Consider the following 16,396-nt stretch of genomic DNA (forward strand, 5'->3'; position numbering starts at 1 on the left):
TAATAAGAAGATAAGGTAACAGTCAATCCAGATAATAGGTGAAGAACATATGAATCAAGGTGCTAACTATGAATGGAAATATGGAAGGAAAGCAAAAAATATGGAGCTAAAGTCAATAAAACACAGCAAAAGATAAAATGGCTGGGGAGGGGAAGAACAATTATTATTGCAAAGTAGTTAAACTGGATATAGTAAGGGCACTATCTACCAGTTTGCCATCAGTGTACTTCTGACTAGGCCAGTCTAGGACTTTGGGGTTTTTTACCCCCAAAGGCTTAAAACAGTTTGTCCCTCAGTGTTGAAAGCTATCCAACAGCTTCAGGAATCTGATAAGGGATGGTTTAGGTGAGAAAGAAAAATGCTGGAGACGGTCTGTCTGTCAGTTCATGGCTGCTCGGTCTGACCAGCAATGAGCTTGAGATTTTATTATATGTGGGAAGCCAATAAGAGAAAGCCGTTCTTATCAGATTATCGGAGATGATAAATAGATCTCGAGAATTATATACAGTATTCAACAAAATCCCTTTTCACACAAAAGCCCCAAAAAGTTTTACAGCTGCGCAGACAGAGAATTACCTCATGAAGATAATGCCGGATGAGAAAAAGTCCCAAGGTAAATGAGCCTCACTTTATCTAAAAGTGGAATTTTGCCTGAGCTTGCCACTCCATGACCTTGGGTAGTCCGGGAACAGTTTAATTTTCTGCATTTCTGTCTTGGAGAGAAACTGTTAACCTCTTAACTTCTGGTTTGCTAAGAACTTAAAGTTTTCCAATAAGACTATAATGCTTTCCAATAAGAAAAGGTGTGGATCATAAAAGGAATCAAAAAAGGAGTCAAGATTTTTATCATAAATAACCCATCCAGTCTGGTTCTGACTCACAGAGTAGAAAGGTCAAAGCATAACCTTGCCAGACTGCATTGATCTTTTGATGGGGTTCAGATAAAAATATCTATTAGAGACTCTGTTTCTCTCAATGGCTTCCAACACCTAAGAACTAATTCATCCAGGGAATTAAGGTTACAGCTGCTACCTGAGGTCACTGAAAAGAATAACCTATGAGGAATTGGTGATCTTAAGAACTGGCAGATATTTCAGAGCTGAGAATCAGCAAACTCTGAGCTGCTAGGAAGACAGTTCCCTCTATGGAGATGAGGCAAGTTGTATCTATGTGAGATAAGTACTATATATCATTTCCATGCTGTGCCTAAATCTTTTATTAAACTGATAACTGTTCCCTGAGTCTCTGTTTCAAACTTGAACTACCATTTTAAGGCAGATCTGACCTATAATAAATAGGCAGCAGGAAGGATGGCAATGCTTAAAGCAGAAATAAGGAATTGGGAGAAGGTGCAGGAGGGTTAGGGGAAAATATAAGAATTGTTTTGGAAATGCTAAATTTGAGATACCTAACTGACAGCCAAGTGAAGTCTAACAGGCAGTGGCATTCAAGAGACAGATGAAGGCTGAATATGGAAATTTAATCTGAATAGACCTTAGCTGAATCCATGGAAACTGATGAGATTACTAAGAAAATAGAGAACAGGACCCAGGACAGAGGTATGGCTATGTTGAGCTGCATTAAGAGTCAGAGCTTACAGGTGACAGTCTTTCTTTATACTCAAACATAAATGGCAAGATATGAAAGCCAGGGAGAAAGGAGACCAAGAAGTATTTAGTCAAATAGGTAGGAAAACACCAAGCAGGAATAGTAACATGAAAACTTAGGGAAGAATAAGTCACTAGAAGAAGGGATTATTCTATTTATTCTATTATTAAAATGCTTTGGAGAGTAAAAAAGAATATGGGGGAAAAAACTCATTGGTTTTAATAGGTTAGTTGGTGACTTGGGATAGGATTGTTTCAGTTGAGTTATAAGGATAGAAGTTGGACTGTGATGTGTTGAGAAGTTCCTAGAACACTGTTCTTCACAGAGCAGATGCTTAATTTTATTTAATTGAAGTAAAAATTTCAAAGATCAAAATAAAACATACTTCATATTACTGTATAACCAAAATATTTATTTCATTATTAGAGGACTCCTATATCTTGCAATATCTCAAGAGTAACTATTATTAAGAAAAGTTATAACTATACAGCATGCCAAAAACCATTCTTGTAATTTGAGTTTTCTAGTTATTAGCTATTTGAATAAAAGGTAGTGTACCATATTTAAGGGGGGAAAGGAATGAATGAAAATACAACACATTCTTACCCAAGTATTTTTGCACAGTCATCATAATATTTCATAGAATTCTTCACAAAACTGAAGCCATTGACATCACAGACATAGGACTGTCCATTGGCACGTAACAAATCAAAGCCACAAACCGTTTGCTATTAAAATTAAATTTAAAACTGAGCTCAAGTGTTACAATTCTAATAATAAACAAACATTTTCATTAGTAGTAGATTCCTACCTTTGGCTCTGTATGTTCAAAGTCTTATAATATATCAAGTAGTGAATGCTCAAATGTACATCAGAAAATTATTTACTAGCCATTTCAGGAAAAAAAAGATGCTTATCTGTGATCTAGGTTAGCTAAAGTGGTACTGTCATGCCTGATTTTTACTCCTTGTAATACTGATGAATGCAAAACAATGAACCTTAAAGCTTAGTGGACTAGAAGTATCCACAAAAAAAGTTAATTAGAAAATATTTTAAAATTTTTAGTGAAAGGAAGTTTTTTTTTAAAAAGACATATTGAATAATGGAAATCTTTTTGACTAAAGCCAAACATAGCAAGCTTTTGATTACTATTATCTAAAAAGCAGAATTTTTTAGAGTAACAAATCTCAGAATAAGCAGAATTTTTTAAGATCCCAAAATTGAAAGGGACTTCAGAAGCTACTAAAACTTAACTAAATCATTCCATTCTTCTTTTAGATAGAATTGAAGTGCTAACAAATGTTTCCTTACATTAAGCTGCAAAGCTATCTCTCTGTATCTTTTTGGTTTACAAGGGAGATGCAGAACCAATCTAATACTTGTTTCACATGATAGCCTTTTAAACACCTGACAGCGGTTTGGCTAATCATATTCTTTTTCACTCCATCCCAGGTCATCTTTTTTCCAGACTAAATATTCTTGGTTCCTTTAACCAATCTTATTAGAAATGTTCTCCAGACCTTTCACCACCTTGGCTGCCTGCTGTGCAATGGCAAACAGAGTTATACAATTTTAAAATTAGGAGGAACTTCATTAGCCATTTAGAAAAAATCATAACTGAAAAAGACCATCCTTTACAATATACCCCAAAAATAAAAGTTTTCCCCCATGACATCAACCCTAAATTTGCTTCTTGGCAACTTCTACCCATTGCTCATAGTTCTGCCCTTTGAGGACAAATAGAAATATTGTCTCTCTTCCAAGTGACACTTAAAATACTTGAAGATGATTATCATGTTGCCCTTGAGTCTGATCTTCCATAAACTAAATGCCCTAAGACTATTTAAATGATCTTTATATTTATATAGCATTTCAGAGGAATTTCCTTCTCTCCTATATTATAGGATTAAATATCATCTATGTTTGGCACACTTTTAGTCAAAGCTTCTCTTGTAATTGTAAGAATATAGGTATATCTCTATAAAGCTACTATATTTTGTCCTCAGGCTACAAAAAACTATTGTTGCTGAAATGGCAGCATGAAAAATATTGTTAGGCTAATTATTTGATTAGCAAATACAAATTTTAGCCTAAGTCCCATCTGAAGGATAAATCATAAATACTGAGCAAGAACAGTCCAAGTTAATGAAGTTTCAATGAAAAAATAGAAAGAAAAGGTGAAGTTTCAATGAAAAATAGAAAGAAGAGGTAAAGGAATTGATACAAAGAGCTTTTGAAATATTAACAGGCACATTATTCATGGATGAAGCATACATTTTTCAATTTATGTTACTATAAACTCCAAATACCTAACCCAGCTCAAAAAAATGTTATTACAGAATAGTTCATTAACTGAGATTCTACATGTTTCTAAATATTTCATTTATTTTTACCTTAAATGCAAGGCAGACTTTCCAAGCAATTAACTTCTCTCTTGCATTGAGGATAACAGGATATCTGACTTCCTTTCCTTCACTATCCCGTTCTACTTTGCCATCAAGTGCAGGAGATTTCCGTGCTTCAGCATGGGCATAATCTGGACCTACTGTGTATACCTTTAGAAAATATGCATGTCAGTGGATAATAAACTTATAGAAACAATCAACAATAAACATCAGCACAGAAGAGATATCTCTGGAAAACGGCCCCCCTTAATCATCCCCATTCTTTAATCTCTCCTTACCTACTAATGTGCATCTCCGATAACTATAAATATACCCAATTCACCCTCATCCTTAAAAAAAACCCAAATCTTCACTTAATATGGCCATCCCTGATAGTGAATATCTTATTTCTTCTTTCCTTTGTGATTAAATTCCTTGAGAAAGCTGCTTCTATATACTTGGTGCCTAAACTTTCCTCTTATTTTCTTCTAAATCTTCTACAATCTGGCTTCCAAAAACTCATCATTCAAGTGAAATTGTTCTCTTTAAAGTTGCTAATGATCTCTCTTTCTCTCTGTATTTCTTTTTTTTTTTTTTAACCATTATCTTCTGTCTTAGAATCAATACAGTATTGATTCTAAGACAGAAGAGCAGTAAAGTCTAGGCAAAGGGGTTAAGTGACTTGCCCAGGGTCACACAGCTAGGAAGTATCTGAAGCCAGATTTGAACTGAGGACTTCTATCTCAAGGCCTGGCTCTCTATCCACTTAACCACCTAGGTCTCCCCCACTAATAATCCCGTAATTGCCTCTTGATTTCATTTGAAGGACATTAATTGAAAGGCCATAACTAAGAGGCCATATTGGTCTCTTCTTGACCTCACTGCAACATTTAATACTACTGATCTCCTAAAAAGTTCTCTTTCTCTTTAGGTTTTTGTGGCACTTCTCTATCCTGGTTCTCCACCTACCTGTCTGATTCCTTCTTTCTCAATCTCCTTTGCTGAATCTTCATTAGATCATGGCCATTTACTGTGGGTATCCTTTAGGGTTCTGTTCTGGGTCTTCTCTTCACCCTCTATATTGTTTTGGTGATCTTATAAGTTCTTGTGAATTCAATTTTCATCTCTATGATGAGGACTATCAGATTTATATATTAATTCCTACTCTCCTGACCTCTAGTCTTGAATCACCATTGCTACTTGGACATCTTGAACTGCATGTTTCATAGACATCTTAAACTCAACATGTCCAAAAAACAACTTTCTTCCTCCTTACTTCTGCCTCCTGGATTCCCCCTCAAAATTCAGCTCAAATCCCACCTTCTGCAGGAAGCCTTTCTCTGTTCCCAGTACTGTAGATAAAGATGTACTCAAGGTATCTCCAAGCTGAAAAATCTGAATGCATATTCTCCAAAGAAACATTGTTACATATGCTGCTAAGGATTTTTTCCATTAGAGGATTATTAAAATGCATCATTTACAAGTTTTTATGGGTTAGAGTGATAAACTAAACATGATATAATAACATTGTTTCTAAGGGAGAAATTCCAAACAATTTAGCTAAAAACAAACAAACAAAAACCACCTTTGGTATATTTGCTGTTCATAATTTAGATATTGTGTATAAGCAAACCTCAACTTGTCTTATGCAAAAATGTATTTCTATATAAAACAGTGAGAGATCTCTATATGAAAATTCTTTTTTACAAAATAAATTTTCAGGAAGTACTATTGCCTTAAAAAAAAGAATTCATTGTTTTACATAACTTCTCAGGTAAAACTAAGGGTTCCTAGACTTTAAATTTTGATGCTAAATGTAGCGTATGTAAATATGCTCATAATGCAAAAGAAAAATTATGAATGCTTATATAATTTGATAATTTCAAGAATGCTATATTACCCACATAGAGCAGGGATGAATTCAAGGTACAAAGACATACATTTTTGGACATGGCAAATGTGTGGATTTGTTTTGCTTCACTTGTCTATTTTTGTGTGTGTGTGTGTGTGTGTGTGTGTGTGTTCTCTAAATTGGTGGAGCAAAGAGGCTAGTTACAGGTTTGCAAAAAAAAAAAAGGGGGGGTCAAAAAGGTGATTACATTTTTTAAAAATGCACAAATAAGAACAGCTGAAAGTTCAGAAAGAAATAGACAAACAGACTGCTGTTGAAAGTGACATATTAAATTTATAGTATACTTTTAAAAAATGCTGAACATAATATAAATGTGTATTTTTGCACATCATCCTCTTCTGTTCTGTTTTGCATATAAAAATAATTTTGCGTGTTCATCAAATTTAGAATTCTTCAAAAAGCCAGAACATATAAAAATATAGCTTAATTCCTAAAGAAATAGCTCAAGGTACAATACTGAACTCATCTTTCTATCAATTAGTCTTACCTTGACATCAGTGCCATCTGTAGGCATGAACTCTTCATATATGTAAGAACCGGTTTTTCTCACACTGCTTTCTGGTGAGTAAACACTACTTCTACTTCCAATCTAAAACAAAAAGTTTCCATCAAACATAAAAACTTCTGGGAGACTGCTTTCCATTTTTTTTTCTAGCTCAATATTCTCTTTTTTTTTTTTTTTTTTAACCCTTGTACTTCAGTGTATTGTCTCATAGGTGGAAGATTGGTAAGGGTGGGCAATTGGGGGTCAAGTGACTTGCCCAGAGTCACACAGCTGGGAAGTGGCTGAAGCCGGGTTTGAACCTAGGACCTCCTGTCTCTAGGCCTGACTCTCACTCCACTGAGTGACCCAGCTGCCCCTATTCTCTTTTTTTTACACAATTATTTAAATTTTTTTTCAAGTATCATTAAGTAATATTAAGCTTTAATAAATGTAAATAATAACCAGATTTTAACAAAGCAATTTAATATGAGTTTGAGTTTCTCAAAGAATTAAAATTTATAACTAGTTTATTCTGTAATTTTACCAAATAGTGTATAATTATAATAGAACACTTAAAACATAATAGTTATGTGCCCATTCTCCATGAAAATTTGTTAACTAGGATATCAGAGTCTCACCTTCCTGAAGAGCCTTTGGCTTCCACCTCCAGCAGATGTTGGATAATAAATGTAAACATTGTGATCCTCAGCACTGAGGGGTTTTTCTACAAATGGCTTTTGGAAAACTTCTCCATTTACTTCCACGTGATCATCCCCTTCAATTAGATTACATTCTATAATAGCAATGATAAAATTATAATTTACATTTTAATAAAATGCTTTCAAACACATGGTCTTACTTAATCCTCCTACTTATCTACATAAGTTGGGTGGTCTATGACTCTCATTTTACAAATGAGGAAACTGAATCTCAAAGAAATTAGATGACTTGCCTAAAATCACCTGGAGAATAAGTGCCAAAGACAGAATCAAAACCTAACATGAATCCAAACCCAGGGCACTTTCTACTACACCATGCTGATGATTAATTAATGTAATTTAATTAAGTAATGTAAAAGGTAACTTAGTTAAGCTATTTTTATTAGGATATATTATTTTATTAATATTTTGTCTGTGTATTACTTTAGCATATAAACCTTAGATGACTAAAATCATAAGTTTTAATGAAAATAGGATTAATGATTAAGGAATAACCCCAATTATTAATTGAAAAATTGTGAAAATTTGTATATCAGTTATCAGTAATCACAACATGAGTAAAAATCACAAAGAAAATCCTCTGAAATGCTTTGGCAAGATATCCTTGACAAAAGGAGGTATGCACTTACATCCAGCATTCTGGAAGGTATCCAGATATAGTATATCTCAGTTGGCTTTGAAGCTACTGGAAGTGGTCATGGCTTTTACCATATATGGAATTGATCATACTCTGTAGGATATACCTTCTCAAAAAGAGACCTACTCTGGTCAACCCCTCTTAAGAGAGGTGTTCAAAAGACCACTCTTCCCTTTTGGGGGGTGGGGGGAGGCGGGTAATGCACCTGGGTAATTTGACTCCATATGTACCAGTGACACAAAAGCAGTGGCTCTGGGGCCTAGACCCAGACATTTTGAAATTTACAACTTTCTACAATAAATGTCACTATGACTGAGATAATTGCTTCCCAGTATTTATTTTTATTTATTTTTTTAGAATTTGGCAACTGAGGTTTGGTCTCCTACTTTCTATGCCCCTCCAAGAGACTCTTGGAGATATGTTTCCTCGAGGGAGGGACCCTGGACCCTGACCCAACCTACCTCTAAGCCAGGTGCCCCTGTATTTAAGAGGTAATGTAATTCTGGGATTCTTGTTACAGGTACTTCCTTTTCTTCTTCAAATCTTTTAGTTAAATATTCTATTATTGCTAGGAATGTAAGGGGCTGAAAGGATTGATTTTGTCACCAATTTTAGGGATCTGAATAGAATCACAGGATTTATTTAGGGCTCTGTGCAAAATCACAAATTCTATGAGAATAGGGACACATTTATTTTCTGTACCTACTAACAACAGTTTCCAGAATAATGGTTATTTTCCTTTTAAAGGGCTAATTATCTATGATGGCATAGATAGATTTATAGCTCTTCTTCTGACTGGTCTATAGGTATATATTCAGAGCTGCCTTTATGTCTGTGAATGTCTGTCTCTTATCTGTTTCTTGTCAACTACATGAGGTCTATAAGTGATTTAATTTGAAAATAAGTTTTTGAAAATATGTACAATGTTTTTAAGTAAGACACCTAATCAGTTAGAGAACTGGAAAAAGAAACAATACTCAATCACCAGTAATTTCCTCAAAGTATTAGTTAGGGACTTGAAATTTAGACTTTAAGGTATTACACTGTGCACAGATTAACTTTTATCAAGCCTAATTTAAAATTCTTGTAAATGTATTGTATATTAACTAATAGGTAAATTTTTTTTGTGTCTCTCATAAAGTACAAAGGGAACTATAGGGCAGACAAAAACACTTTGTTTTACATAAGTTACTAGCCCTATAGCTTTGCTCTATTATTCCATTCCACCCCAACTCTGGGCTCATGGAACAGCACCTACTGAAGGCAGAAGGTTTTCTCAAGTGCAGAAAGAGAGTGTAAACATGACTATGCATCAACCTCTCCTATAGGCCAATTGAGAAGACCCATCACAGAGGTGCCAGTTCATAAATTCATGAGACAGAGACAGCTCTCCAGGCTGCTCTTCCTTCAAAAAGGAAATAAGCATCTGGATTGTTTCTATTGTGGAAAAAAGGGACACTGAGCACAAGTGTGTTTTAGGAAGAAAAGAGATCAAAGAAAAATGTTTAATACCTCCTTAAACCAAAGTAAAGTTCAAGGCTCTGGGGACCAACTGACCACTAAAAAGAACACTGGAAACCCAGGGAAGACATTGATAAAAGAAAAATCTGAGAATGAAAGAGTTGCTTAGAGTCAGTACTGTCATCCAAAGAGGTTTGTTTGTGCCAAACGCATGCTGGAGTGGGCTGGTCTGTTCCCCCTCTCCACAGTGCCTGAGGACAATTTTCACATGCCCTTCAGCCCAATGCAAGAACGTCTCCCTCCCCTCCGCCTCCCCCCCCTTTCTTCTGGGGTAATGCAAGGCCTCATAGGCAGCTTGAAGTTGCATTTTGAGCATTCTATCTTGAAAAGATTTGTCATTGCTGAAGTCATGAAAAATGTTTATTTGTATTATCTGTAAAAACTCATATTAGCAAATGCTTTCAAGCTTTACCTTAGCTCATGTTTTTACCCTCAGTCTGTTCAGTTGGAGGGGAAAGAAAATTGTGAACAATAAAACATTTTATATTGTTAAAAATATTCATATAAGTTTATAAGTTATTTTCTCTCTCTCTTCATCAATGTTGGCCACAATGAAATGGGATCAAGACAAAAGGCAGGTACTATGTGCCAGAGAAATACTTTAATTTCTCTACTGGACATTTCAATATTATGCTTATTTTAAAATAATGAATGTATATGTTAAAAGTTAGTAATTCTAAGTTAGTAAAATCATTTTTTAAGGCGACAAATCTTAATTCTGAATTGTGCTCTTAATGTTTAGAATTTGAAACTTGAAGAAGTTTCAGGTTCTGAATACGGAAATCATAATTAAGGTCTGGCAAGTTGCCAATAGATATGACTTGTCTTTCCATCAGACTTTACAGGATTAGACATTACTATAATCCTGCAGAATCTGTTGAAAGTAACTCTTCCGGCTAATTCTCTTATATAGAAAGAACTGAATTGAAATATTATAATGATAACACAATTTTTCAGGTAGTGTGAATGGGAAAATGTGGTAGATAAAAACATCAATTTCTACACTGGAAGGTTTAAAACAAGGTATGATAAACTGATGAACAGCAGAAAATTAAATGAACTATATTAATGTCAACATTTAAAGGATTTTAAACTGCTAAACATATCATGAATGGTTTCCATCCAGATGAAATAAAATGAGCCTTTATCAATATTTTTTAACTGTGAAAGTAGCCTTCTAAATTGAATCTCTGCTTGGAAAAATAACAAGATTAATGCCGTAAATTTAGGTTCAAAGTCTTTCTAAAGACACTAAGAAAGTCCTGCCTGTTATCAGCACAGAGAAGGTAAATTTTGTTTTGAGATCAGTAAGTAGCTAAAATGTAAGTAAAACTCATGGGAGACAAACTTGAATTAATAACTGCTTAATTAAAAACAATAATATTAGAAATTATTACATGTTTATAGAAGAGGCAATTAAGCCTAAAGATTTTTCATAGAAAAAAAAAAGTGTTCACAAATTCCTTTATGTATTTAAATACTAACATTAAAAAGAAAAGGTTTTAAATGAGGAAATTTAAGACTGAACATCTATTAGTTAGTTTGAAATGCTATTAAAATATATGCTTTTGGAGTAAGGATGATTTAATTGACTGGATGCAAAAATCTCATAATGAGCAATTGGTACTAAGACTGACTCAATGTGATTTATTCAAACTGTATGTATCAGGGATTTTGTTTATTTACGAGAAATTATTTCAGTCTACCAATTTGTACTATGGACTAAATTAATGCCTGACATAAAATGGATATATCACTGTGCTAACTTCAAGTGTTTAAATGGCACATACTTTTTAAAAAATTCTGGATTCTTTTGATTTACTGATAAGCAACTAAAATGATACTTAGTGGATCATAGATTATTTGGAACGACAAATGTTGAAAGTTAAGACGGTACAAGGAATATTGGATTTGAATATGAAAGAAACAAGATGTGAAGTTTTATCAAGGGAATTTATAATAAAAATCCAAAAGAGGCACTTAGAAACTATGTAAATGTTTAGAGAAGGTTTTAAGTATGTAGAAATGAGAGGAGGGAGAAATTTAAAGTTGCAATCTGTTTGCATTAAAACAAACAGTTTGAGGGTAAAAGTTTTGAATGATTGATACTAACAAATTTGAGGAATAATTGTTTTAAAGAAGCTAAGAGAGCATTTTCTTATTTCCCAGCATAGAAGTTTTATGATTAAACAACAAGAATATGAAACCATTATTAATTATAGAAAAACTGGTTAGGGACAGAGTTAGTTAAAGTTAAAAAAAAAAGAACATTAAACTGCCTACAGATTTATTAACCCTGTCCTCAGTCAAAGAAAGGGAAAAGGCATATGAATTATGAAACAAACAAAAAGGTAATAGAATTTGACTGGAAAATTAGATAATAAGGAGTTTTACTTGCTATCAAGTATATGTCTCTGATTCTATCCATTTTTGTAACTGGTTTAATTAGAAGTTAAGAATTGTCTTATTTCCCTACAATAGAAAAACTTTTTAAGGGACAAAGAGGGGCAAGCCCAAGGCCACTTGAGAACACCCATATAGAAAAATTGTAATACTTTTGGGTAAACCCTGTTAGACCCATTATAGAGTGATGAGATTTTCTGAGGACTAAAAAAAAAAAACATGGAAAAAAAAAGATTGGTAATTACTGTGTGGAAAAGTTAAAAGGGATAAACATATCCACAAACTTTTAAGACCTCTTGAAATCATTTGAGTGGGTTGGGGTTATAGAATTTCTAAAAAAATCACACTGGAATATTGAGAATTTATAAATTTGTCTATAATACAAGAATGATTTCCAATAATTGATCTTTAACACCAGGATTGGTTATAATTTAAGAAGAAAAGAAAATCAGGTAAAATAAGCCTGGAAAATTTTCAGTTCTAAATTGTGATTGGTGAGATCTGCCATTTGAGGTAAAAGCTCTTGGGTCTGCATCTGATATTGTTTAAAGTTTTGAATTTAGGTATCTTTCTGGGCATGGTTGAGAGGATGACTCAGCACATCTGAGGGTAGGATTCCTTTGTGACTCAGCATCCCTATTTTGTTATTTCTTTTTGAATAGGAAAGTTTCCCCCCTGATTACTCCTGAGTTTGGCTGTGCAGTGTGGAATTGTTACTACATGATTATCAGCTTTGACTCTTATCTGAAGTCAAACAGTATTAAATTACTCTGCTCTTATGCCTCAAGAACCAAAAACACCAGTTTTGATGCTGTTATAATAGCATTCCTGATTTTTGCTTTGATAGCAAATTTCTTTAATTACAGTAAGTGGTCTAGGGAAGCATGAGCACAATGCAAAAATGTAAGATGCTACTATTTTCAATCTAATGTGTAGATATTCCCTATCTCAAACAACCAAGTGAATTGGTACTTGAATTTTTCATCTGTCTGCTAATCATAATATGTAAGATCATATATAAGATAAAGTTCCTGAAATATCTCATTCTTTCAAAATGTAACTAATTCTAGTGTAAAATCTTCTCTATTCAATGTGTTTAACAATTGAATGTGTTTTACTACAAGCAACCCATTTGATACTGTTCTTTGTGTAAAACTGGAAATTAATCATTTAAATGCATACTGTACTCCACCCAAGTTTTGTTTCAATTGGAGTTAAGTCAACTTGTAGGTAAATTCACTCAAATCATTGAACAAAGGAGTGGAGAAACTCTATCTGCAAAAGTGTCTTACTTAAGTTTTCTTATATAGGATTAAATTCTTGATAATATTTGATCTTTCTAAAGAAAATGGAATTAACTGTAGTGGGAAAGTTTTTAAAAAGTAACAAATTAGACTATCCTGTATATTAAATGTAAATGATTCTAATGAGACATGAAAAACCTAAATTTTATGAATTTTAAGTGCATTGTGAGTTCCTAATAGCTTTATTATTAATAAGATCAATATCACAAGATTTTGAAAGATTTTCACCATTTCAAGTAGTTACAGAAGAAATAACATTAGAAAAGCTGTACTAATTTGTATTGAAATCTGCTTAGTTAGCAGGAACATCTAAGGAATCTTTCTAGGCAATTTAGAACCAAAGAAGCAAATCTACTAAAGAGATCTATCCCTGAAAGTCTGAGAAAAGGTGGCTTTGGAGCTCAGACAACTACATGGAACATCTGAGATCTGAGATGGAGTTTTTTGATATTGGAAATGTGCTACTAAAAAAGGAGACCTGAAGTTAGTTAATGTTAATTATTATTTTATTGTTTTTGCTTTCTGTTTCACTATATCTGTATACTAAGTTCTTCTGTTTACAAGTTGAAAGGATAAACAGGGGACTTAAGACCATGACAGGGACAAACTTTAAACCAAAAACCACCTCAAATGGCTTGATCTTTTGTTTTTCCTTTCTTCTACCTGCAGCAGAGACAAAGTGGGGAATTATATGTCTCAGCTTCTAAAATGTTGTTTGGTCATCTTTCTTTCTGTGCTAAAATTTCTCCCAGTGAACACCTCACTAGGCCTTATCACACAGCTTAAACCTCTTTTTTTTTTTTTGCTATCTGGATTTTCAACCTAGTAACCAAGTCTAAATGAAATTGGTTTTAAATATTGTTGTTGGCTTCTCAAGACTAGAATAAGATTCAATTAAGTAATCAAAACTCTTAAGTAGTGGGGGCAGCTGGGTAGCTCAGTGGATTGAGAGCCAGGCCTAGAGAAGGGAGGTCCTAGGATCAAATCTGACCTCAGACACTTCCCAGCTGTGTGACCCTGGGCAAGTCGCTTGACCCCCATTTCCTACCCTTGCCACTCTTCTGCCTTGGAGCCAATACACAGTATTGACTCCAAGACGGAAGGTAAGGGTTTAAAAAAAACAGAAAAAAAACAAAAACTCTTAAGTAACAAAATAAACTTATTCTAAGAAAAACCCCAAGATCAGTCCTTAGGAAATGTGTTAATATAATGTATACCAGAGCATAATTCTTACCTAATCAGGCATTAACTGGATTCATGTGTATGTCATTGCTAATTCTGTAATATCATAAGTTGTTATATCAATACTCTGTTTTATAGTTTTGTAAGGGGATTCAAATAACATTTGTACTTTAATTAGTGGAATGAAATATATGGGAAGAATTCTTCATGAAAAATAAATACAAATAACCAAGTTGTAAATAGGTGGTAAAAATGCCCTTTGAGGGAACCACAAGTTTGTGAGTAAGTAGAGCAGTTTGGTAAATCTTCATCCTGTCAAGTGGAAGAGAAAATAGTTGTGATTTACAGTGACAGGCATTGCTCTATGGAAGAATCATGTACTTAGAAGAACTAGGGCATTCTGGAGAGTTGCTAGATAATTAACTGCAGATGCTCAATAATGACCAACTGAAAGTCTATATTGATCATCATCTAGTGCCTTCCTTGAGATCTTACACCTGCAAATCTGCTATGGGGAGACAAATGGGAACTATAGTTAATGACTTCTGCTCTAGACAAATCTCCCCAAAGTCAACAACTATTTGACACCAGTAGGAAGATTAGTTTGGATGGCTGAATTCTCTGTGTCTACATCAATTGACGTGGTAAGGTGGGCATTACGGGACAATTTGCTCATGTCAAAATTCTCTTACCTTGGGGATTATTTGGATCACGGTTTAAAATTGCATAACGAGGAAGTAAAATGCCTTCAGACTGAAGAATACTATAAACTTCTCTCCTAAGGAAAAGGGGAAAAACATTATTATACTATAATAACCCAACAGTAATGAGAATAATAATTGTTTTTTTAATGGAGAAACATCTTTTTCCAAGGCTTTGATAAATATGCCTCAAGAATATCATAATTGTTTTAGAGAGAACACTTTTAGACAGGTAAGTTTTAACACCTTAAAGACTAAAGGAAGTAAAAAAGGAAAGTAACATGCTGCTAAAATGACAAAAGTATCAAGTAGGATTCCAATCAAGTAAAATCAATGAATTCCATTTTTTTACCTTGTTTCTGTTGAAGCTAAATAAAATTTAATAATTTTAAAAATGCATATTTCTTTATTATTAAAATAATTGTATAAATTTTAAAATAAGAAAAGTAACAGAACTTTAGTTAGGTTCATTTATTGGGTAAGAGAAGCTTTGAAAGAAAAATAGATAATGTATTATTCAGAACAATGACTAAGGGGTAAATTCTTAAAGAAAAAGAGACAAGTATAAATGACAAAATAGATTATTTTGTTTGCAAAAAATTGAAATGTTTGTTAATAAATAAAATAATGCAACTAGAATAAGAGAAGAAGTTATTTAGAGGGAAAAATTTGTGGTAAAGCTTATCTTTTATAAGGGACTGATATCTAAATATATAAGAAACTAATAGCAATATATAAATCCAAAGCTATCCTCAATAGATAAGTGGTTAAAGATATGAACAAAGAGTTCTCAAAAGAGCAATTGCAAACCATTTGCAATTTACTAATTGCATTAGTAAACCAAATTACTAATAAGGGAAATAAAAATAAGAATTCAGTGTTTCCTCTCATACCAAGCCAACTGGCAGCAATGATAAAAGATATAGTCAATATTGGAGGAATTGTAGAAATACAAAGGTACACTACTGTGTTCTTGGTGGATATGTATACTAGTCAAACCATTCTGGAAAGCAATTTGGAATTATGTGAAGTAACTGAAATATTCATAGCACAGAAATTCCATATATCTCAAGGAAATCAATGGCAAAAAAAGAAGGCTCCATACACAATACCTTGGCTATACCAACAGTAGAGTGCCCCACACCCAAAACCTACCCCTTGAAGTACCAGGCCCTGGCACCACCCTGCAGTGAAGCCTGGAAATCCATAGTGCCTGGCCCTTTCAAATCTGCAGTGTGGTGAAGAACTAGCTAAGACCTTTGCATAAAAAGAAAAATTGGTCAACTGGAAAAAAGAGGCACAAAAATCCAATGAAAAAAGAGCTCCATGAAAAGTAGAATGGAAAAGAAGGATCAAAAGGTCATGGAAGAAATTCATTCTTTAAAAATTAGAATTGGATAAGACATCAAGAAACAAAACATATCATAAGACATAAAATTAATAATTTTTATTATATTAAATCAAAAAGCTTTTGTACAAACAAAATGAATCTAAACAAGATTAAAAGGGAGACAACTGGGAAAATTTTTTTACAACAGATG

The 16,396-nt window shown here is 33.5% G+C and overlaps 1 protein-coding gene across 1 annotated transcript in view; it reads right to left on the bottom strand.

The window, feature by feature from the left end:
* The window catches only part of PPIP5K2 (diphosphoinositol pentakisphosphate kinase 2), a 124,555-nt gene that overhangs the window by 86,493 nt on the left and 21,666 nt on the right, over positions 1 to 16,396 (bottom strand). The window contains exons 4-8 of the mRNA XM_044662568.1: positions 14,847 to 14,932; positions 7,027 to 7,181; positions 6,392 to 6,493; positions 4,002 to 4,163; positions 2,215 to 2,336 (exon numbers count right to left, since the gene is read on the bottom strand). Coding sequence (XP_044518503.1) covers positions 2,215 to 2,336; positions 4,002 to 4,163; positions 6,392 to 6,493; positions 7,027 to 7,181; positions 14,847 to 14,932 — 627 coding nt within the window. The remainder of the gene's footprint in view (positions 1 to 2,214; positions 2,337 to 4,001; positions 4,164 to 6,391; positions 6,494 to 7,026; positions 7,182 to 14,846; positions 14,933 to 16,396) is intronic.

This window comes from Gracilinanus agilis, chromosome 1 (assembly GCF_016433145.1).
Source record: "Gracilinanus agilis isolate LMUSP501 chromosome 1, AgileGrace, whole genome shotgun sequence".
Classification (NCBI taxonomy): domain Eukaryota; kingdom Metazoa; phylum Chordata; class Mammalia; order Didelphimorphia; family Didelphidae; genus Gracilinanus; species Gracilinanus agilis.